General features: G+C 44.2%; 1 protein-coding gene across 1 annotated transcript in view; it reads left to right on the forward strand.

Annotated features, from left to right (window-relative positions):
* The window catches only part of ush2a (Usher syndrome 2A (autosomal recessive, mild)), a gene marked incomplete at both ends in the record, with an annotated part of 353,577 nt that overhangs the window by 143,804 nt on the left and 184,773 nt on the right, over positions 1-25,000 (forward strand). The window contains 7 exons of the mRNA XM_083650615.1: positions 9,967-10,093; positions 10,656-10,757; positions 11,024-11,212; positions 11,448-11,578; positions 18,935-19,217; positions 22,517-22,741; positions 24,730-24,810. Coding sequence (XP_083506741.1) covers positions 9,967-10,093; positions 10,656-10,757; positions 11,024-11,212; positions 11,448-11,578; positions 18,935-19,217; positions 22,517-22,741; positions 24,730-24,810 — 1,138 coding nt within the window. The remainder of the gene's footprint in view (positions 1-9,966; positions 10,094-10,655; positions 10,758-11,023; positions 11,213-11,447; positions 11,579-18,934; positions 19,218-22,516; positions 22,742-24,729; positions 24,811-25,000) is intronic.

The raw sequence follows: 25,000 nt of genomic DNA on the forward strand, positions 1-25,000 counted from the left end.
TGCTTGTGCTAACGTTATTTAATGCTAGTGTTTCCATTTCGGTAGGCAGCTAGCGAACGTTGTCATTACAAGTCAAGTCAAGTCAAGTTTATTTATATAGCCCTAATTCACAAGCATGTCTCAGAGGGCTTCACAGAAAGTATGTCTAGCTAATTCTAGCTGACACAACAGTAACAAGAATATACAGAATAAAGATAACATTTGAACAATTGATAATATAGAAAATATAGGAATGAGGGGAGAGCAGAGGAGAGCGCAGGAGAAGGGAGAATAGCAGGGGGAATGTGAGAGAGTGATGGGGTGGGGAGGGTATAGGAGGTGGGGAAGGAGCAAGAGAAGAGAGCAGGAGAGGGGAAGGGAGGGGAGGTGTGGGGGAGAAGAGAGCAGGGGGAGGGAGGAGGTGGGGAGAGAATGAGCAATATAGACGGAGGAGAGGGGGTAGGTGGGGAGAAAATAGGAATGTGGAGGAGGAGAGAAGGAGAGATGGGGGTGCAGGGGAGGGAGAGCCAGGGTAGAGAAGCAGGGGGAGCGTCCCACATCCCCCCCCCCCCCCCCCCCCCCCAGAGAGGACAGAGAGGAGGAGAGAACAGAGAAGGAGAGGTGGGAGGGTGCAGGGGAAGGAGTGCAGGGGGAGAGGAGGAGAGAACAGAGAAGGAGAGGTGGGAGGGTGCAGGGGGAACGCGGGAGGAGGAGGCGGCGGAGGGAACAGACCTCTCCGCCCCCTCCTCCTCCCCCCCCCGAGAGCACAGAGAGGAGGAGAGAGCAGAGAAGGAGAGGTGGGGGGGTGCAGGGGAAGGAGTGCAGGGGGAATGTGAGAGAGGGGAGAGGACAGAGAGGAGGAGAGGACAGAGAAGGAGAGGTGGGAGGGTGCAGGGGAGGGAGAGCAGGGGGAACGTGGGAAGAGGCGGCGGGGGAGGGAAGAGCATGGAAAGAGAGGGAGCGGGGGGGGGAGTGGGAAATGTGGGAGAGTGGGGAACAGGAGGGGGAAGAAGGGAAAGGAGCGGGGGAAAGAGAAAGAGAGGGGGGGGGGGGAAGATCAGACAACTGACTACTCTAAGCATTAACCAGAGCTAACTGGGACATAGTATCTAGCTAATCTACAGCCTAATCTGGCCTATCCTACTCTGCTCTAGTCTGATCTTTGCCTGAACACTATAACAGCTAATCTATCGCCTACCTAAACTGTTCTAAACCAACCGGCAGCCCTCGACCAGTGATGAAGAGCACCGATGCCCCCCGCCCCGGCCCCCCCCCCCCCCCACATAAGGCGTGGGAGAGGCCGGGCCGGGACACAGCGGCGTCCCCACACCCCCAGTGAACGCAAGAAAACCTTTCCACCATATGGATTGCCCCAGTGACTTGGCTTGGCTGAGGAGGAACCTTGTGAGGTCGTTGTGCTACAGGGGCCCAGCAATGGTCGCCTGGGTAAACCCACCCCCCACGCGACCCGCTCCCAGACCCGCCCCCAGCTAATGACTGGGAACTGAGAGAGCAGGCCACGCGGGGGGCGGGCCCACCCAGGCAGTGGACCCAGCAGCGGACCCCTATCCGGGGACTCCCCTCCGAGACAGGCCGAGAGATGCCGGGCTAAACCATGTACAGAGTTTTCCGGCAGTGAAACTCTGTAAATGGTTTATTATGGAAATAAAATTTACAAGAGAACAGAAAATTGAAAATGTAAAAAAGAGTCCAACAGAGGGATATAAAAATGTAGTTTTTAAATTATCCTAAAATCAGGGAAGGGAGTTGAAAATGTAAAAAGTAGAGTCCAAAGGAAATAGAAAATGTAGTCTTTAAGTGTTCGTAGGTTTAGAGAATACTAGCTAAGAGGAGGGGAGGGGAGGATAAGAGTCGGAGGTGATGATTAAGGGGAGGATAGGAGTTGGAGGTGATGAGGCCGGGGGGGGGGGGGGTCCCCCCTTTCCTTAGGCAGGCAGGTGACCAGGATGATGAGGATAGGGGTCGGTGGTGGTGAAGAGCCTGGGGTGTCAGACAGTAGAAGGAGTAGCGGGTAGATGGCCTAGAGTGACGACAGGTGGCTAGGGCGATGACGGCCGGACCTAGGGCTGCAGCGGCGGGGGTGTACGTCAGGCCAATGAAGGACACCTGAGGGGGAGAGAGAGAAGAGAGCGGGGGAATCTGCGCAGAGGTGGACCTAACTCTATAGACAACAATAAAATTAGGTCAAAACAAAATTTATTAGGATTTTATTTTTTATTTTTAGGATGACTAATACTATACTGCTAATTCAGGTCTAAGTACCACCTAACACCACTGTCAATGATTCAGCCCTGTTGATGCGGACCGTTAATCATGACCTACAACAAACAAAACTAAATTAGGTCAAGTCTAAGTTTATACTGATACTGCTGGCTTGTGATTGCCCGCTCAGCAGTTCAGGACTAAGTTTATTCACCAGCTATTAGATTTTGTATCTAAGCTACTGGGTCGACTGATGCCATATTATTAAATTAGGTCAAGTATAAGTTTATACATATGTTTATTACATATGACTGTAGTTCCATTTATAGTCATACGCCATCTTCCCATTTTAGCAACTAACATAACTTTTTGAACTTGAGCACAAAATTAAGTTATTTGTCAAAGGATATTTGGCGAAAAGTGTGGCTAATCAACACTGTCATGACATGAATCAGAATAGAAACATGAAATATCTTAAAAATGGCAAAATACACCGGAGGCAGGTTTAAAGGCATTTTGACAACAAATTAGAATGTCACGTTTCATATTTTGATTAACGTTTGCCCTTCAGACCAGAGGTTCAGTTTAGCAATGTCAGTATTACACTCTCCTCATACTCTCTCATACCTGCATACCTTTCTCCTGTAAAGATACTGTATCTTTTGTTTCAATCTTGTTGACGCATTGAGGGAAAACACAGTTGCATTTGGGCTACTGCTATGCCCATAGTATGTCAGTGTATACCGCGTGCGTGTGTGTGCATGTGTGTGTGTGTGCGTGCCATGTGTCACATGTGTAAGTGTGTAGGTACTGTATAGGTCTGGGTGTACATGCATGCATGTGTGTTGTCCCGCCTCTTCCTGTCAGATGAGTACAGTATGTAAATGTGTCTGCTTTGGACAGATTACAGTATCGGCTTCACAGAGTCATACAGTAATTACCCATTGCCAAAGGAAGGATCACAGTGCTTAGAGCTGTCATTACGTGTGTGTGTGTCTGTGTGTGTGTGTGTGTGTGTGTGTGTGTGTGTGTGTGTGTGTCTGTGTGTGTGTGTGTGCGCGCTATGCTCTCATTATTATATGATTCTTGGTGTGTATTCACCTTATTCACCACGGCCACTTTTTCTCTCTTCCGCGTTACACGCAATTGTATTTGTTCTTCCTGTTCAGCGCTAGTTGGCGGCCAATTTCAAAACAAAACGTCACTATAATAATGAATGAAGTTTGGCAACATTCAGAATTAAGCTACACTGCGGCCAACTTCAGTTACATGTTCATAGCGTTACTGCTGCGAGGAGCCGATGGCTGTACTGTACCCGGTCGGCATTTAACGTTAGTTACAAGTAGGGTTTGACAGATAGCTAGTCCGACCGGTGTCAGCACAGCCAGCGCTCCCAGTCCTCGCTGCTCGTTAAATATTTCCAAATAGGCGTTATTCTGATAAACTGGTCACATATATGTTACGTTCTCACCGGAAAAATATTAAAACTTTAAAACAGTTTGTTTGTTTTTGCTTGAAAACAGCTTTTTGGCAAGTCTAAAAATGACTATGGTAGGCGTACTCTACTTCCGTGTCTAAAACTGGAAAGACGATACAAAATGACGTCATGCAGAAGTGTCCTTGTATGGGCAAAGAATAAGGTGAATAGTACTGTATGTCTGTCTGTACTAGGGCTGTCACTTTTCATTCGAAATTCGAATGCAACTTCGAATGTGGGGGAGGGGGTTCGTTTTCGAAATGTAATTTGAATGTTCGATTTTTTTTTTTTTTTTTTTTTTTATTATTATTATTATTATTATTATTATTATTATTATTAATTTTTTTTTATGATATAATGTTAATCCCATGTCAGAAAAAGTCTCCAGATTTGTCGCGTTATGCCTACCCCACACTACAGGATTTTCAAATCCTTGAAGATTATAAAAATCTTGAGACCCCACACACTACAGGACAGAGAGAGCCGATTTTTTAACATTTCAATCTTGGGATACACACACAATCGCGTCTGTTCAAACGCAACCCCACACACTAGAAGATTATGCAGAAGATTCACCTTGGAAGCAGGGCTCGACGTTAACTTTTAAAATGCCTATTCAGTGTGCGCACCGGGTGTAGTAGTAGTAATAATGATAATAATAATAATAATAATAATACATTTGTGTCATTTCGTTTTCTAAACAAATCTTATTTTTTGTTTTTATAATGCATTTGCACTGAAAGGATTTGTTTAACTAATAGGCTATTTGCGCGGACAGCCGCGTCCATTCGGGGTGTAGGCCTACTGTGCACGGCCAGGCGAAAACCGTCTGCACAGGTGCCTTGTGGAGGAGGGGGCGTCTGCTGATTTGACTCACTTTTCCGTGTAGGCTACATGCTTTGCAGTATAGCATTAGTTTTCCGTCCCGTTCAAAGACGCACGGGTATTTCACCTCGAGGACAATTTCCTCGTTCTTTGTTTCTGTGCGGGGCTGCGGGCGGACCAGATTATTTTGCGAAAAACTGTAATGGAAACGCAGCTACTACTGGCTCTCTGCTCAAGATGCAATCGCCTGTCGGGTTGTAAATATCTAACATGTTAGATATGCACGATTCACAATCGGGAAGAGGCAGTCTTACCGATTGTGAATCTTTGAACCCCACACACTACAGGATCTTTTGGGAAGATTATCTGCCCGACGCGCTTCAAATCGGGAGCACCCCCGAGAAAATCGGGAGGGGGGAATCTTGACCATAATCTTGCAAATTATCCTGTAGTGTGGGGTAGGCATTAGTCTCTTCTGAGAAAGATTGTCTCCAGGGTCTGAAAAGTTGTCTCAAGTTGGATGCAGCCAAGTTTGTGAGGCAGTGTTGTGACTGTGAGCGTCCAAGCTAACACGTCGGGCTGATGCCCGGTGGCCTGCAGTGGGTTGCACCAGCTGTGCGTAAGTTGAAACGTAAGCTAGTTTGAACGTAAAGTCTCACTAAGTCCGAGTTTACGCACTACTAAAAATATTTGGGTTGCACCAAGTGAAATAGTTACAACGTAGGCATAAGTTAGAACTTAAAATTTACACCTACGTCTTACTAGGTGTAAAGTCCTCCGTAAAATAGCAGTTGGCACGGATTGCAACTTGGCACCGTGGCGCATCGTTGTTTTGCGTCCGCAACGCGCTCTCCGTGATAAATTACACCCTTTGATATTTATGACTCACGCTTTTGTTTCCCACAAGCTGCAGCACTGCATACAAATTAAAATAACCGCAACAATTTAGTGAGGCAGGATGGTGGTATAGCCTACAATACTGATGAAGAGCTCACAGATAAACGTTAACAGTAATATGAACCTAAACGAACGTTACTCAATAACGTTCTCATTTGATTAGTGTTGATGAAATATGAAAGCACTAATTTGCGGTGGGCAACATGTCCTGTTTTCACTCCACTTAAACAACCGTAAATAAACACCGTTTCCACCGTGCTTTTCACTGATTGGTCACAGATACTGTACACGTCATTGTCTGCGACACTATTTTGGTTAGTATGGACTTTAGGGTCTACTACGGTAGTTAAGATGTACCTTACGTCTCCGTGGTGCAACCAAACAAAGACACAACTTTAGTGTCAAACTAACTAGTTTGAACGTAGCAGTTAGTGTGGACTTTACACCCTAACTTAAGACAGAACTTACGTTCAGCTGGTGCAACAGGCTGGACTGATTTTTTTTTTTTTTTTTTTTTTTTTAATTAACCAAAAAACTTCGAATATATTCGAACGAATTTCGGGCAATTAAAATTCGTTCGAATTTTATTTTGGGAAAAAGTGACAGCCCTAGTCTGTACTGTATCTATATTTGTGTTTGCGTGCGTGCGTGCGTGTGCGTGCGTGCGTGCGTGTGTGTGTATACGTGGGTGCGTGTGTGTGTGTGTGCGTGTGTGTGTATGCGTGCGTGTGTGCGTGCGTGTGTGTGTGTATGCGTGGGTGCGTGTGTGTGTGCGTGTGTGTGTTAACCGAGTAGATCTTTCCCAGGAAAAATCCTCCACCTTATAGACGGTTTTAACTTGACAACAAAAACATTCTAAATTGAACCATCGCTCACTTCCTGTTGCAGTGTTTGCTATGGACATAAAAGAAAAAAAAACATTCAAGTGCAGGACTGACCATTCCATGAAAACCGTCTATACAGCTGAGCAGCGAAAACAAAAGTAACGATGTCGAGTGAATATTTCTGCAGTTTGCCGAATGCTGAGAAAAAGGAAGTGCTGTGGGGTTGCGCTCTGGTGAAAACCGTCTATAGGAAGTGATACATAAGATGACCTGGGTTGTTATTGTGAGCAGAAGTAGCCACCATGTCCAAGGAAAGAAAAGAACTGTATAGAAAACATACCTACTCTACAGGTTGTCTGCACACTGATATGCGTGGATATGTGGCCATATACTTTGATGCTCATGCAAACCATGAGTTAACTTCGCTGTCTTTGGTTTTACACTTTTCCAACAACAACAACACCCCCCCCCCTCCCAACCTCCACCCGCTAAGATTGCACTTGTCTCTAGTACTGAGATCCAGTGTGAGACTAGGAGAGAGAGAGAGAGAGAGAGAGAGAGGGGAGAGAGAGAGAGAGAGAGAGAGAGAGGGGAGAGAGAGAGACAGAGACACAGAGAGAGAGAGACACAGAGAGAGAGAGACAGAGACACAGAGAGAGAGAGAGAGAGAGAGAGAGAGAGAGATTGGAGAGACGGAGCGAGACTCAGTGGAAGAGGGTGAGAGAAGGGAGGGGGTGGGGCAGAGAGGTGGAAGGAGGATGTACTGTAGATACACTGTAGCAGATCTGAATGTCATCCAATGTAAGAGAGCACAACATCACCTCACCCTGTGTCCCTCTCCTCTCCATAAGAGATTGGCTTCACACACACACACACACACACACACACACACACACACACACACACACACACACACACACACACACACACACACACACACACACTTGCATACACTCACATGCATTTACACACATGCATTCTTGTTCATTCAATCTGTCTCTCACTGTCTCAAGTTCACACACACACACACACACACACACACACACACAGACAAACACTCTGCAGGGGGTTGCCAGGTGTACTGTAGCTGGGGAAGCCATAGGGGCAGCACTTTGGATAAGTGCTACTTATCTGGTCCAAGTAAGTAACAAAAGTGTGTGTACCTGTGTGTGCGCGTGTGTGTGTCTGTGTGTGTGTGTGTGTGTGTGTGTGCGTCTGTCCATCAGCTTCCAATATCAAATAGAGTATATTAAAGAGATGGCAGCGAGGACACCAGGCCAGCCTGGACACACAGCAGGCCAGTGCTGGCTGCCCTCGAGGGCTTTTCACTCTATAGTGTTTCATCCAGCCATTCACACTTCACACATGCACACACACACACACACACACACACAGACACACAAAGTGATGTCCACTGTTTCAACTGACAGCAAGTTGCCTGACATATCGTTACATTTGAACGCTGTCCAAAGCGTTCACACACGTCGCTTAAGGAGGCAGAGCAGAGCAGAGCAGATCCGTGGCAGCAGGCGATATCAATTGTGTCCAAGTTTCAGAACAGGAAGTCTGTTCTGAAGAGAGCTGTTAAATTAGGCCGATGGCAAGTGCATGACATGATAGATAATTGCAAGGCGATATAGATACCAGCTGCTCATCATCTTCAATCACTCGCTAACGGTAAACCAACTGTGCGTCTGGTCTGGACCGCCGCCTTCCTTCAGCACCTTGGACAGCGCTCGATGTAGACAGAGCCTCAGTGCCACTGCAAGCAACAGCTGGCCAGCCACTTATCACAGTAGTAACTCCACTGGCACAAATGGGTGTTCAATGCCTTGCTCAAGGGCACCTTGATGGTAGTTGAGGGAGGGGAGAGTGTTAAACTACCTCCACTGTCCAGATTTAAACCTGTGTGCATGTGTGTGCGTGTGTGTGTGCGTGTGTGTGTCTAATAGACAGAACCATCCCCTGTTGTTGTCTTGTTAAGTAGAGATGTCCAGCAATGGCAGTAAAGATGTCAGAGGCTGATATACTCTGGCATTCATACATTTATTGATCTCATCATTAAATCTTCATCACCCTGTGTGTGTGTGTGTGTGTGTGTGTGTGTGTGTGTGTGTGTGTGTGTGTGTGTGTGTGTGTGTGCGCCCGCCCATTATCCTTGTTTTACTACAGTACTCTTTGCCTACTTGCTAAAAGCTGATCACAACAATGATGTCATACTTAATAGGCAGCAGAAAGCCCTGTAACAACACATTGATGTCTCTGGGTTAGTTCACATTCCTTTAAAAAAGTTCACAGTTTGAGTGTGTGTGTGTGTGTGTGTGTGTGTGTGTGTGCGTGCGCGCACGTGTGTGTGTGTGTGTGTGTGTGTGTGTGTGTGTGTGCGTGTGCGTGCGTGCGTGTGTGCACGCGCATGTGTGTGTGTGTGTGTGTGTGTGTGTGTGTGTGTGTGTGTGCATCTATCTCTTTTCTACTTTTGTTGTGCATCTCTCCCTCATGTCTCATCTTGTCCTCACAAGAAAGAGATTATCAAGATATAACAGACCTTTCCTAAGCCCTGCCCCTTTGTGTTCTGGTACCTTGCTACCCGGCAGAACCTTGGTCAACTTTCCCCTTTCCTGTTATAGTGATATCACCAAGGACACGTCTGTTCAAAAGCTAACATTACTAAGTCATATTACATTGGTATCACCATCTTCACAGACACGTAACATTTTATACTCCTCTTAAGTTAGCGAATGTTAGCAAAACACCAGCTAACTAGCTAGCTAACCTATAACTAGGCCTACACATGAGTTAGCCTAATGTCAGATCAACAGTTCTGGTCACGGTAATTCATATCATCTTAAAAATATGTCAGCAACGTATGCCGGAATTTCAAGTTACTAATTTATTATTATTTATACTTACTCATCGCACCTTGCTCGGTAGCAGTGTATTTTGTACTTGTGGTTTTTCTATATTTTAGTGTTTTTATCTGTGAAGCACTTTGGTCGGCTATTTGTCGTGGTAAATGTGCTCTATCAATAAAGTTGACTTGACTTGACTTACCTTAAATCCTCTAATAGTGGCCTCTATTCCATTAAAGGCCTATACTCTAATAATGGCCGGGGGCACGGTCTGCACGGACAAATAAAGGCCTGCCTCCAGGCTCCAATACAGGCCTCTCTGATTTGTTTTGTTGCCACAGGGTGTATTTTCACTGTGAGGTCACTGTGAAGCTGAATCTGATTCTTATTGACTGTGCTGAAAACTGGCCAGTCTGCCATTTGTTTTGTTTTTATGTGACATGGGCACATTTACCGGGTATGTTATATTTTGCTAATACCTGTGTGTGGTATTCCAGTTTACTGATCTGATCATTATTAAGACAACTTACCATAACTGTGAAGTTAATTTATTTGCTTTGTGTTTGGTTTTCGGCAATATTTTGCAATAAAAGTCAGGAAATTAAAGGAGTATGTCCATGAGAGTTTAATACTAAGAAATAAAGGCCTCTACTCTAATATAGGCCTGCCTCCAACAAAGGCGCGGGGCTCTCTGCGGCTCAATAAATAAAGGCCCCGGTCACTATTAGAGAATTTACGGTATTTCAAGTTAGCTGCTACTGTTAGATGCATATGTGAGAGTTACGGTTCAGACTTCAGAAATTGATTTCGGGTGTTCTCACAAGTAGGCTATAGTAATACAAACGTGTAAATGTGTGTGTGTGTGTGTGTGTGTGTGTGTGTGTGCGCGCAGGGCTCTGCAGTGGCTGTGAGTGCACACGGTGATGGAGGCCATCGCTATGACGATGGACAGTGGCACAGTGTCATGGCAACAAGGCGAGGGGCCGTGGGAACAATCGTTGTAAACAATCAATACAGAGGTAACTCTTCTCATATTCATACTGACCACCGTCTGTATCTGATGTGTGTGTGTGAGAGAAGTTCAAGCGTATTCATGTTCGTCCATATGTGTGTGTGTGTGTGTGTGTGTGCACGCGCACATGTCTGTGTGTTTGTGCGGAGCCATGTGATAGACAAATGTGCTTGTGTGTGTGCGTGCGTGCACGTGCGTGCGCGTCCGTTTCTTCGTATGTAAATCCCCCAGCTCCACACGGAGGTATTAGCCAGGTTAATCCCAGCCACTCTCTGTCTGATGAGAATAATGAGGCTTCACACACACACACACACACACACACACACACACACACACACACACACACACACACACACATCCTCACTTAAAGTTTCCCAGTGGTCTTCCAGCTCATTTTCTGTCTTTCACACACGCACACGCGCACACGCACACACACACACACACACACACACACACACAAACACACACTCCATTATCTCTTGTTTCTCTTCATCTGCTGATTTGTCCAACTCTCCATTTTTGCCGTCACCCCCCCTTCCCCCCCCAACCCCCACGTGCACCACCACCAGGTAGTGCATCAGCCTCCAGCGGCAGCACCATTATTGGTGAAAACACGGGGGTGTTCATCGGAGGCCTACCTGAAGACTTCACTCTGCAAAGAGGGGATTCAGGTGAGTCCATTCCCACCCCCCCCCCCCCCCATTTTTCATACATGAGCGACTTTTCATTTTGTTTTATATTTGGTTCTACTTTATTAATCCACCAAGGTGGGAATTCTCTTGTCACACTCTGGTCTGAACCTCACTTGCTGTTCATCCCCCTGATAAGCAGACAGGACACCAAATGCCAAATGACCGTTTTATTCGTAATGACTAACATTGCGATTGAAAACTTTCAAAGTCACGATGACGGCCGTCTGTCTTGTCTCTGTGGCTAGGTGATGCCCGCTTAGTGCGGCAGGGCTTCGCCGGGTGCCTTCGAGACGTGAGCTTCAAGGTGACCGACAGCCCATCAGAGGAGTGGAAGCCTCTGGATTGGGCAACTGCCACAGGCAAGGTGGCAGCCTATGAGAGCTGGGAGGGGTGTCCTGCCCAAACTGCGGACGGAGCCCATTTTCTGGGTCAAGGTAGGAACCAATCACATTCAGTTAGTTATCATTTTGATCTTCTAGCACTTTTGAACAGATGATAAGTGTGTTAAATATGTCACACGGTTTGAAAGTGATTTAAACGTACTGTTTAAACAAAAAGATCACAGGCCCTCCTAAAATGTGCCCCTAGTTAGAGAAGTTGCCTCCCATCTTTAGTCGCGTGCCAGATAATGAAGTGGCTTGTTGTTGATGATGATCCTCGTTGTCTCAGGTTACTTGGCATTGGACAGAACTGTGTTCAGTGGAGGAGAAGACTTTGACATTGATATGGAGTTCAGAACAGACCAGCTCAATGCTCTGTTGCTATTCACATACAGCACCCACTCTGAAGACTACATGTTGGTAAGTAGAACACATGCCCACGCACACACACTAGAGCTGCAACTATCGATTCTTTTAGTAATCGAGTATTCTACCGAATAATCCATCGATTAATCGAGTAATCGGATAAGAACCCTTTTTTGTGTTTTCAAAGGCTTATCGTAAATATACACCAAAAAATAAGATAAATCTCTTCAAATAAACAACTACCGGTACATTAGTTTCTTTCTTAGAAAAAACAACATTTTGATTTTTAAATTGCATAGAACTGGCAGTGGCACCATTCATCTTTTCAACCTGACGTTTGAGTTCTTCCAGTGTACAGCAACCGTTAAATAATATGAATGAATGGCTTACTAGCTAGTTTACATCCTTCACTCAGGAAACACTCAGGCAGCGGACGGAGGCGGTCGCATCACAGCGAGACGATCGCCAGTTTTGTGGATGAGGCATATCGCTCTTCTTTTTTTCGATCATCGCTTTGTTCTATCAAGTTTGTGAGTTATAAGAGCTGAATTCTTTGTCGACAAAGCAGAACTCTCTGAAAATATCTGCTAATACGGACTGCCTATCCTGTTTGGCGAGTTGCGGCTAGGCTACCCGCGGCCTGACTTGCTAGCGTGATGTAGCTTCGGTGGCCACTGAGCTAATAGCCAGCACACCATACCTACAATAGCGCTCCGCAACGGTTACTCATAGAGCTGAATTCTTTGTTATCAAAGCAGAACTCTCTCAAGTTGATCCTATTTTTATGACAGAGGACGCCTGTGGATTAGGTCCTGTACCATCGCTGGACAAACGGCTAGCTGGCTAGCTTGGCTGGATTTGTTTGTGTGCCTAGCTGCTGGGGTTTCAACGCCTCGGCCTACTACAGCTAAACATCACCGGGCGGTAGCCTGCAAGGGAGCCGACCAGGAGAGTGACGGACCAGCGGGTCCGTGCCGACGGCAAGTGCCTAGCAGCTGGGTACCTGGATGGATGAAAAAATAGCAAGACAGCTCAGAAGTACTGAAAAGAAAGATTTGGCGGTGCCGAACGGGCTTGAGATGGCCGCTAAAAAAGACAAGGATATCGCTCAGCTGTTTGAAGAGCTAAAGAAAATTAACGGCAAGATGGATGATATGCAGATCAACCTGGAGAAACAGGTGGCAGGCATGTGTGGAAATATTCAGAATGCTTTGGAAAAACATTTTGAGGAAAAGATCGATCTCATTAACTCTTCTCTGCAAAAATCAATCAAGGATAATCACACAGACTTGCTGTCTGAACTAGGGAAACACCGTCGTGATATCAAAGAGACACTCGATACTGAAGTTGACCGGCTGCAGTCCCGAATCCAAAGTTTAGAAGAAACAATAAAGACACAAGGTGCTGCAGCGGATTCAAAGAAAGAAAGATTTGACCCTGATGTCTCACTGATTGTTGCTGGTCTGCCTGTGGAGGAGGAAGAAAATATATCTGAAAAAGCCCGTCTGCTTTTCTCAGATGGCCTCAATATCCAGGTCGAAATAGTGGATGTGATCCGCCTGGAGGGGAGAGGAGGATACGGGCTGGTTAAAATTGAGTGTGCCTCCAGAGAGGTGAAAATTGACATTCTCCGTCAAAAATACAAGCTGAAGAATCTCCCTGGTTATGAAAAAGTTTATATTCGGTCAGCCAAATCTCATACTGACCGGCTGATTGAAATGAACTTTAAGACTTTGCTCAGGGAAATCCCAGCCGGGAGAGACTTTTTCGTTTCGGGGAGTGGCCGTCTCATAAGACGGGAGACTGAGAGAGGCGAGTCGGAGCGGACAGGTGACCGGAGCGGAGCCAGACAGCGCGAGTCGGAGCGGACAGGTGACCGGGGCGGTGACAGCCAGCGTTGGAGGGAGCGCCAGAGCGTTCACCGGGGAGTGGGATCCGGCAGACGTCATCCTGAGAATGAGCCCGAGGCCACCCGCGACAGACGAAATGACTGGGCGCGGTTCCGAGAAGGATCGGGGAATAGCAGCAGGAGGAGGAATGGAGCGGAGGCAGAGTGGCCTCCCTTAAACCGCAATGTTGAGGACGTAGCCTGAAGTTCACCACACTCAGACGGCTCACACGAGAACATTTCCTTTCTACACTGGAATATAAATGGATGGACAAACGCAAATCGCAACCTCAGATCACGTATTTTACAGTCACTGAATGCTGATATTATTTCTTTAAACGAGACTCATCTACAAGGGGAAAACGTTATTGAGGTGGATGGGTATGTATGGTTTGGTTTAAATAGGGTAACACACATTAGAGCGCCCAGAGGTTCTGGAGGAGTAGGATTACTAGTCAAATCCAGTTTACTCCAGGAATATGAATATGAAATCATTGAAAAAAATGACGGGATTATAGGCTTATTATTTCAACATAAATTGTCAGGTTATAGTTTCATCATTTTCTCCTGCTATCTTCCGCCTGAAAACTCCCCCTGGGGAAGAGATGCCTCAGGTTCTTTTTGTCAATTACTGAGTTTGATTTATCAGTTCTCTGATGTTGACGCTATTTATATCGGTGGGGACTTGAACGCAAGAATCGGGAATATGGAGGACTTTATACCCACTATTGATTTCATTCCCAAGCGTGTAGCTATCGATGACTTTGTTAATAAACACGGAGAAACTCTCCTTGAATTTCTCCGGGATGCCAGAATGTGTGTAATTAACGGTAGGATTGATCCTCTAAATGATAACTTTACTTCAGTGTCCCCAAAGGGCAGAGCTGTGGTCGATTATTTTGTTGTTCCCTTTGATTGTTTGGAAAACTGCTTAGAATTTAAAGTAATGCTTGCCTCTCAAACTGTGGAAGATACAATTCTATTTAATTTGATCGATGAGCACTGTCGCCTTCCGGATCATTCACTACTATGGTTACAATTCAGGACTGGTTATAAAACACCGCAATTCAGTCAAGTTGCTCCCGTTATAAGTAAATCCTCTAAAAAGCGGGTGATCCGCATAGTACCTGAGACCTTTTTCAACTCGGATACGGGTGGTACAGCCTTGTCACAGCTGACTGAAAAAATTCAGATACAAATTAAAAACCAGGAGGAACTGGACACTTGGTATGGTGAGTTCTGCGTTTCAGTGTTGTCAGAATTGCACACTAACATTGTTAAACCCAAATTCAGGAAATCAAAAGAAAATAACCCCTGTTGGAATAATGAGCTGAGTTTGCTTTGGTCGGATATGTGTAAGGCTGAACGTCTTTTTTTGAAATGTAATGACCATGCTCTGAGAAAGCATCTCAAATTTATTTATAAGCAAAAACAATATAGTTTTGATAAATCACTTAGAATGTATAAACGTAAATATCAGAGAGGTCAGATTTTACAAATTGATCAACTACAAACTCAGAACCCGCAACAGTTTTGGCGTGAGATAAATAACCTGGGGCCTAAGCGACAGAAAAAGATTCCCATGCAGGTGTGGAGTGAAGGGGAATTAACATCAGACCTGGGGAAGGTATTGAAAGTGTGGGAGGAGGCCTTCTCCGGATTATTCTCTAGGAGTCAAGATGTTGCGGGTGTCTCCCCGGTTTTGTCTTTCGGTTTGGAGGGGGGTTACGCCCTCCTCAACAGTGTTATTCCTCTAAATGGTGCTGTATGTAGAGAGGAGGTGATGAAAGTCATTCATTCGGCAAAGTTAAAAAAGGCCGTCGGTATAGATGAGCTTTCAAATGAAGTGCTCAAAGACCCTAAGCTGTTTGATTTATTATTTCATCTTTTTCATACTTGTTTTGATCATGGTCTGGTTCCATCTGCCTGGTTTAAATCAATTATAACTCCAATACCAAAATCCCCAAAGGATGACCCCAGGATTCCACTAAATTATCGTGGAATTAGCTTACTAAGCACTGTTTATAAATTATATTCTTCTGTTTTGAATAATAGACTGTCGCATTTCTTAGAGCATAACGGATTATTAGAAGAGGAGCAAAACGGCTTCAGAAAAGGAAGAGCCTGCATCGATCACATTTATGTTGTGACCACTGTAGTTAGGACTAGAATGAAGCTTAAAAAACCCACTTTCTGTTGTTTTATTGATTTCCAGAAGGCGTTTGATCTTGTTGACCACATCCTCCTTAAACACAAGCTACACCAAATCGGGATAAATGGAAAGTTTCACAAAGCGATTACTGCTATTTACGAAGCCCCTTTGGCTTGCATCAGAGTGAATGATTATCTCACAGAGTGGTTTCCAGCGCCCTCTGGTGTCAAACAAGGGGACATTCTTTCTCCAACCTTGTTCGCAGTTTTTATAAACGATTTGGCTAGAGAAGTTAAACAGCTGGGGAAAGGGGTTTCATGTGGCCAGGTACTCTTAAGCATCCTTCTTTATGCAGACGATATTATTTTGCTTTCAGAATGTGAAGAAGATCTGCAAGTGATGTTGAATTGTGTTAACGAGTGGTGTAACAGGTGGAAGATGTGCGTTAACCAAAGGAAGACACAAATAATGCACTTCAGAAAGCCGGGTGTCGCAAGAAGTCAGTTTGTGTTTTCTATTGGTGACACACAGCTTGAATTCACTGACAAATACAAGTACCTGGGTTTATTTTTGGATGACCACTTGTCTTTTTTGCCTGGTGTTTCTATGTTGGCAGACTCTGCAAGCAGGGCTCTAGGAGGTGTTATAGGTAAGACCAAAGTTCTGAGGGACTTAGGCTATCTCACTTATTCAAAACTGTATCACTCCTGTGTATGCCCTGTGTTAGATTATGTTTCTGGTATTTGGGGCGGTAAACGTTTTCTGTTAAGCGAACGTATCCAGAACCGGGCAATTCGCTTTTTTTTGGGTCTTCATAAATATGCTCCTCTTCCAGCAGTTAGTGGAGAAATGGGGTGGGACCCTTGTGTGATCAGATGGAAAATCAGTATGGTGAACCTCTGGAACAGATTGCTGGACCTACCATCCAATAGGGTTGCTAGTCAGATTTTCCTCTGGGACTTGTCTGTTGAAGGGGAGTGGGTCTCAGATATGTATGACTTGTTTCAGGAGTGTGGTTTTGGAGAATATTACTCTCAAAGAATGTGTATAAATGTAGAGTCGTTTAAATCTCAGATCCGCGCTAACTGGTTACAATCTTGGACTGAAGAACTATGGCAGAAGCCAAAATTAAGAACCTACTGTTTATTTAAAAATGAATTTAAATGTGAAAAATATGTGATGTTTAATTTACCTAAAAGTAAGAGGTCCTTATGTGCTCAGTTACGATGTGGTATTCTGCCTTTACATATTGAAACAGGCAGATACAGAGGGACGGCGGAGGAGGATAGGATTTGTGAATATTGTGAGTTGATGGAAGTGGAGAATGAATTTCACTTTATTTTGTACTGCCCCTTGTATCATGACTTACGAGATACACTATTTAAAAAAGTTCACTCCCCTGAGTTAAACCTGTTAGATTTTGAAGAAGGTGCCATACTTGAATTTCTTTTTGATAACATCTTTGCTTTTTCCGAATATATCTCTCATGCGTGGGATAGGAGGAAAAAGATGACATATGATAGATAATTCATATATTTTACTTAATACACATTGTAGTTAAATCTGTGTTTTGCTGCTGATGCCGCGTGCTGCTCTGTGTGTGTTTGTACGGTTTTGTATTGTTCAAGCACCGTAATAGATATGGAAATAACTGTATGTTGATGTGTCTGATAATCCCATGTGGGATGGGTCATGTAAATTGTCCTGACACGTAAATAAAATTTTCATTCATTCATTCATTCATTCATTCATTCATTCATTCATTCATTCATTCATTCATTCATTCCTTCATTTACCTTACAGCTGCATGACACACACACTCTTTCTCTCTCACACACACTCACTCTCTCTTTCTCTCTCACACACCAACAGGCTAGTGTGATCACTCACACACACACACACACACACACACACACACACACAAAACGCTGTTAAATTAGCCGCTAACGTTAATGTTAGGTTGAGCTTTGTATTTCTCACAGAAAACGGTCCAAACTTCTCAGAGAGAGCGGTCGGTATTCACTAAAGCCTTCATATCTCAGGCTCTGTAATACATAGAAACATAAAATAAAAAGCATTTGAGAGCTTAACCCTTTGGCTTTTCGTATTATATTTGCTCTAATGTTCATTAAAAAAAATCTTAAAAATCTTTAACCCCAAAAAATAAAAAGATTCTAATGCATTTTAAGACATGTTAATAAAGATTACGGCAAATGTAACCCTTCCAAATAAAAAGCCACGGGTTTAAGCTGTCAAATGCTTTTCATTTCATGTTGATAGCTACTATACAGGCTGAGGAAATACGTTATGTTGAACCCTTGACAATTACTGCAGCAACGTTAGCGTTAACGCTAACGTTAACGTTAGCGATCTCTGTTTTGCAGTCGTTGTGAAGACAGTGAAAAGCCCCGTTATCTAACAACTACAACTGCAGTGAAACAACTTATCCAGCTAACGCTAGCTAATTAAATAACGTTACCTGATGTTGTAGTCGATGCCTCTCTCAACGTTACAGCTGAGGAGGTGCTGCTAACATTAGCTGCGGTGCCTGCTTCATTCACCCTCAGCCTATCTAGTAATACGTTACAGTCTTCAGCATTTAGCTACTGTAAATATATCTTGTGTTTGACCATGCTTCCTCAAGTTTGAGGTGTTTCCCTGGCCAGCTTTGCAATTCACATCACAAATGTTGCAACCAGTGTTGTCTGAGTCTATCTTGGGAAAGTGTAGCCACATTTTCGGGTGGTCCCGTTTGTTGACGTTTCAGGTAGAGTGACGGACTGACGTAACGCGCTCTCACGTGTTGCCTTAAGGTTCCGTCGGAATTTCTATTTTACCCACTCTCTTCTATTACTCAGATGCGTGTCGAGGCGAATCATTTTGGCCTCGATCAATTTAATTATTCGAGTTATTCGAGGTACTCGAGGAATCGTGACAGCTCTAACACACACACACACACACATGCACGCGCACACACACACACACACACACACACACACACACACACACGCACACACACACAAGCATGCATGCACACACACACACACACACACACACACACACACACACACACACACACACACACACACATTTAAAATGGCTGTTTAAACCCTGAAAATTCCCAGATTTTTTTAATTGCCTACAACCATTAACCTTTGGTATTCACTGTGTGTGTGTGTGTGTGTGTGTGTGTGTGTGTGTGTGTGTGTGTGTGTGTGTGTGTGTGTGTGTGTGTGTGTGTGTGTGTGTGTGTGTGGGTGTGTGTGTGTGGGCACGCGCGTGTGTGTGAGTGAGTGCGTGTGTGAATGTACATGTATGTGTGTGTGTGTGTGTGTGTGTGTGTCTGTGTGTGTCTGTGTGTGTTTTCCAGGTGGAGCTGAGAGGTGGTCTCCTCTTCTTCTATCTCTCCTGGGGAGGTCATCCCGTGACTGAGCTCAGCATGTGGGTGGGGCTTAGCTACTGTGACGGCGACTGGAGCCAGCTCTCATTGGAGAAGCGCGGCTCAGTCATCTCTGCCGACATCAATGATTGGAGAGAACAGATGAGTGTGCAGGGAGGAGCCGGGCGGCTGACAGTTGACTCAGCAGTATATTTGGGGGGCGTGCCCGCTGAGCTCATACATCCTGCACTGGCCACCAAAAGTCACAGACATGGTGAGATACAAATACACACACAAAGAGATTTATAATTACAATACATGTATAACATCTTGATAACACAGTCATCATATCCATTACCTAGTAGTAGAGACAACTAGATAGCACAGAGTTAGTAATGCTCGTAAATGTGAAAATGGAGCAGATAACACTTATTTAAAGGGACAGCTCACCCTAAAATCCAAAATGCATATTTTCCTCTCACCTGTAGTGCTACAGTATTTATCCATCGAGATTGTTTTGGGATAGTTGCCTGAGTTTTGGAGATATCAGCCCTCGAGATTTCTCCCTCCTCTTCAATACAATGGAACTGGATGGCACTTGGCTTGTGGTGCTTAAGCACACAGAGAAAAAAAACATTTGAAAAACTCAACAGTAGGGATGCACGATAATTATCGGACCGAGAAATTATCGGCCGATATGGCCATTTTGCGTTATTTTTTATTATTCCGATAATGGCCTTTTTCCGATAAATTATCATCCGATAATAATCATGCTTTATTTTGAAGCGGAGCCTTTGTTGTCATACACGTGACATCACAGCTGCGACGCAAACATGGCTGCTGCCAGTGTGTTGCTGTTTTTCAGTTTCAGAATGATCAGAAAGCTACTGTAATTTGCAATCCATGTCCCACACAGGTTCCGAGAGGAGGGGAAACCTCTAAGCTGGCATTACGTTAAACCAAAGCTGGCCATGATGCAGCGGATATGTTTGTTGTTTTTGTTAGAGAGTTTTGTTAGCGAGTTTTGTTAGCATTAGCTCATAGCTCTTTTTTTTTTTTTTTTAGCGCGGCTTACCCTGCAGGCTCGTCCACTTGGCAGACAAACTGTGACATTTACAGTCTGTGGCTTGTGATTGAACAGTCCCGCAAAAGCACTTACCGTAAATTCCGGACTATAAGCCGCGGCTTTTTTCCCGTTTTTTGGCCCCTGCGGCTTATATAACGGTGCGTCTTATCTATGGATTTTTTCAGAAAAAAAAAAAAAATACAAATAAAATCTCTCTTTTTTAGCACTCTTTCTAACTATAAATCCACTTCTGTTTTAATTTCCTCTCTTGCCCTCTTTTCACCACACCGCGGACACTGTGTGCACTGTAAAAATAAACAACGGTGGTGTTGTGTTATGTTGTTTTGTTGAAATGTTACGGTAATACGGTAAATGGGAGCTTCCTCAAACAGCCATCTCTTTCCCGACAATCCCCTCTGTGCGTGACCACTTACATATGGTAATTACGGTAAGCAAACGGCCACTCGGCCATCAACTCCCTCCCCCGACTACCAGGAGAAAATCACAAACTTCGGCGAATTCACACAAAGGAAGATCAAGGAATATTCCATCGAACCGGAGCAGATCATAAATATGGATGAAGTGCCTTTGACGTTCGACCTGCCACTCACTCGGACTGTTAACAAGAAGCGCCCTGGAGGATTCTTTCACCAAAAAAAAGCTTTGCTCGTTCTCGACAGCATGAGAACGAGCAGTAGAAGCAACACTCTCACTTACCATGGGGAAGGTACGCAGAAATTCACACGACGCAGCTTTCAAGTTGAAAGCAGTCAATCTCGCATTAAAAGAGGGAAACAGAGCAGCCGCGCGTAACCTGGGCATCGATGAGTCAATGGTGAGGCGTTGGACGGTGCAGCAGGAGGAACTGTCTCAGCACGGAATATTATAGGAGTGTGAAAACATCCACAATCACCAACGGGTTCCAAAACGCTGGACTGCTGCGGGATGAAGAGGATGAGGCCGCCACAGCTGGCGCTGAGGGCCGTCAGAGGCTTCAGAGGCTGTTCGATGCCGACAGTGACGAAGAGGAGTTCGTTGGTTTTGAGTGACAATGAAGGAGAGAGGAGAGTGGTTTGACGAAGCCACCCTGAACCTGTTCGTTTCCGACACTGAAGATGAGGACTTTGGTGGTTTCAGTACGCAGGAAGAAGAGGAAGACGAGGATTAGTGACTTGACTTCTCTGGTTACAGGTTTGCTGCACATATAGCCTATTGTTGTGTGATTTTGTCTGGGGATTAGTGACCTGACTTTTGTTTTGTTTTGTTGAAATGTTAATAAATGGGAGCTTCCCCAAACAGCCATCTCTTTCCCGACATTCCTCTCTGTGCACGAACCCTTTCATATGGTAATTAAACATCAAAACACCCGCGGCTTATAGACCGGTGCGGCTTATAGAAGAAAAAAATAGTCAATTTTGGTCCCGCGGCTTATAGACCGGTGCGTCTTATAGTCCGGAATTTACGGTAATACACAGAGCTGGCGTAAACTTATAGAAACTAATGGAAACCCCTTTACCCGAAATGAAACATCCAGGGATTGTGTATTTAACTCCAAAAAACCACTCGCTAACGTTAAGCTAACCGCGCTAGTTAGCGTTAGCTGCTAGACAGAGCCATCTAACAGAACCAATAATGAAAACAAAGGCGCAGTCGCGCACATTAGGCTACATAAAAAGCATCAGTCAGTCAACATCACATAGTGTCTTTTCTTTAATCTGATGGCAGCATTTTTCAGTAAAAAGTGAAACGACCCAGATAGTGCCTGCCCCATTCATTGGGCCCAGGCTACAATTCACTGAGAAATGGAACCAATGCAAAATTTGAACAGATCAGTAACATGACAATAAGAGTCTAAATTACTATGCCTTTTGTCATTGTGTTTTATCTGCAGACTAAGCAGCTTGGCTTTCCGTTCTATAAAAGCCTTTATTTTTGTATTGAATATAATTGAGTGATACACTTTATTAAAACAATCATATTATATCAGAAGTTTTCTTTGTTTTGCATTCACAGTGATGTCAGTTAGATTTGGTTAGGTCAGAGCTATGCTCACTACATCCATACATCTACCCTAACCCTTTTTTAACCCCAGGTGTGCATAAAATACAGGTAAAATATATATATATATATTTTTTGTTGTTGTTGTTTTTATTATAATAATTATCGGTTATCGGTATCGGTTGAAAAAAATCCATATCGTGCATCCCTACTCAACAGCAATGTCTCTTTCCAGAACTCATGACCAGGTTACTCAACATAATCCCCAGACCTTGTTGTGAGCACTTTCATGTAGGAACTATTTTCTTTCGACCGAAAGAACACCCAGCTGTTAGCTAGTTCCTACATGAAGCTGCACCTACTGTAGCAGCAGCTAGCTAGTAGCTTGCAGGTGTAGTTGGTGTAGTAGCAAGTACTGTATACAAGGTAAAAGGGAGATGATTATAATTACCTTCAAATATTGACTCCTTTCGTGCACTTCTCACTTCTCCTCTCCTCTCACTCCACAGGCCTTGGAGGTTGCATAAGGGGTGTTACCATTGAAAGGCATGAGACCAATCCTCCGGTCAGTTTAGACGTGAACCTCTCTGCTGCCTCCCGTCGTTCTGTTAGAGTCAACCTCGACGGCTGTCCAAACGTTCAGAGGTTCAGAGGCTGCAGAGGAAATGACTCTGTGTTGGTGTATACTGGGAGAGAGACACAAGCCAGAGATTACACTCTACAGCCTTTCACTGGTAACAGTCCACACACACACACACACACACACACACACACACACACACAGTAAGCAATGAAAGTATAAGGGCAATGAGCTAAAGTTGTTCTTTTCTGCTTGTTTTGTTTGGTAGTTTTTAGGGGTGTCACAATATACCGTCCCACGAAATTTCGCGATAGTAAAACGTCACGATATGTATCGTTGAGATGAAATCTCATATCGTGGATTTTTTTTTTTTTTTTTTTTTTTTTTTTTTTTCAAAAAGTAGACAAAGAAACGTCTTTGTTTGTTGAAGTTCAATGTGTGGAAAGAGACACATGAGAAGTTATACAGGAGAGAAACCATTCAATTGAGTTTCTGGCAAAACTGTTTACTTGACAGGAAAAACTGAAGATGCATAAAAAATAGACTAAGAAAAGTCTTGTTGTTTGAGTTTGAAGAAAAACTGAAGATGCATAATGAGAATTTATACTGCTGAGAAACCTTTTAGTTCAAAGTAAATCTAAGTGACGGTGTAACTCATTCTATTTCAAGATAAGCCTTATCTCCAATCTCATGTTTTTTCTAGTTGTTATTGTAATAACAATTTCCCACAACAGCATGTTTTGTATTTGTGCATTTCAAATAAAATACTACTTTTCCAGTCATATATTGTCATTATTCAAGTTTAAAAAAATATTGTTAAAATCGTATCGTATCGTATCGTTATCGTGAACCCAGTATCGTGATACATATCGTATCGTGAACTGAGTGTATCGTGACACCCCTAGTAGTTTTACAGTAAATGCACACCTACCGTAATCTGATATAGGCCGTGTGTCCATATAGCTTCTTTTTCTGACAGTTAAACGCTGGAAGTACAATGGGGAGCGCTGATCTCAGCGCACAATATGCAAGGAAGCAGTCTGAAAGTAGCTCAGTGCGGTAGCTACCTTGATAGCTGACAGCTAACATTAGCTAACAACACACATACAGTGATTTAGCTCAACACTCACCAGAAATATGAAGTGTCTGGCCAATCTGCTCCCACAATTGAGCCTTTCTGTCTCTGTTGCGATAGTTTCTCCATATGATTAGTTGCCAGAAAAGGAGCACCCGACACCAACGTCTTTCTGAAAAGTTAAAATATTTTCAGCTGGAAGTGGAAGTGCTGGGAAGTGCTGGGAGCCGGCGCACAAAAACGCCAGAGCGCTGTGAAAATAGACGCTGGGCGCAGCGCACTTTCTCTAGACGTCCGTGTGCGCTCGCATACGCTCTCCCCTCGTTGGAAACAACTGAAAAAAGGCAACAAAAAAAAAGGGCACTGGTCCATTTCATGGAACTAACACTTGTGATGTCACAGGGATGCAAACTAGTCACCTTTACATGTAGGTGACAGTCACATTTTTCAGGCCAAAATCTGAGGATTTCTGAGTGGTTTTATGTCTGCCCTGGTATCTGTCACCTTTGTTCACTCTCCATGACTTTGCATCCCTGTGTCAGCCCCAGCAGAACATTCTCCTCTTGTGATGTCACTCCTGTTGTTATGTCACACGCCCATTTATAAAATGCGTATTTTCACTGTAATCATGAGCCCAAAATGTCAATTCAGATATATTTTTTAACCTGCACCATGCTCTTTAAATTTAGAATGTTTATGTTGTGAAGTTAAAACCGTCTATACACATGCAGTTTGAATAAGTTGCTTATTGGTAATCAGGAGTCCGCTTACAGTGATCATTTGAGGTCTTCTCATACATGAGAACAATGGAGGGGATTTAAACTACAGTCATTTATTTTTATTTTGACTTACAAACTGCCAAAAATGAGCCAACACAATGTTCACGCACTAATCAAATGAAGCAGACCTGGGGTCAGTTTGGGGTCAAGTGTGCTCAGAAACGGTCCCTGGTCTCTAATGTGAAACCACCTTTACTCTCCTGTCCCATGTGCCCCCCCCTCCCTGTCCCCAAACCCCCACCCACTCCCCACACACACACACACACACACACACACACACACCTCCAGAATATTTGTACAGGTATGTGGCTTTGGCTGCAGGAGGTTGGGCGGCAGGACCTTGGGAGAGAGGACGCAGTCGAGGCACAGGTAAAACACACACACACACACACACAATCACACACACACACACACACACACAGTCACCTTGTTGCCATTCAAAGCGTACAGTATGTACTACAGTATATACTGTAGTAACCACTTTAAGTTAGTAGGACAGCCCCTCCTTTTAATGTTGACTTTCTTCTCTAATGTTTTCTTTCAAATCTCTTTGTGAAGA

The sequence above is a fragment of the Poromitra crassiceps genome (genome assembly GCF_964638095.1).
Source record: "Poromitra crassiceps genome assembly, chromosome: 14".
Classification (NCBI taxonomy): domain Eukaryota; kingdom Metazoa; phylum Chordata; class Actinopteri; order Beryciformes; family Melamphaidae; genus Poromitra; species Poromitra crassiceps.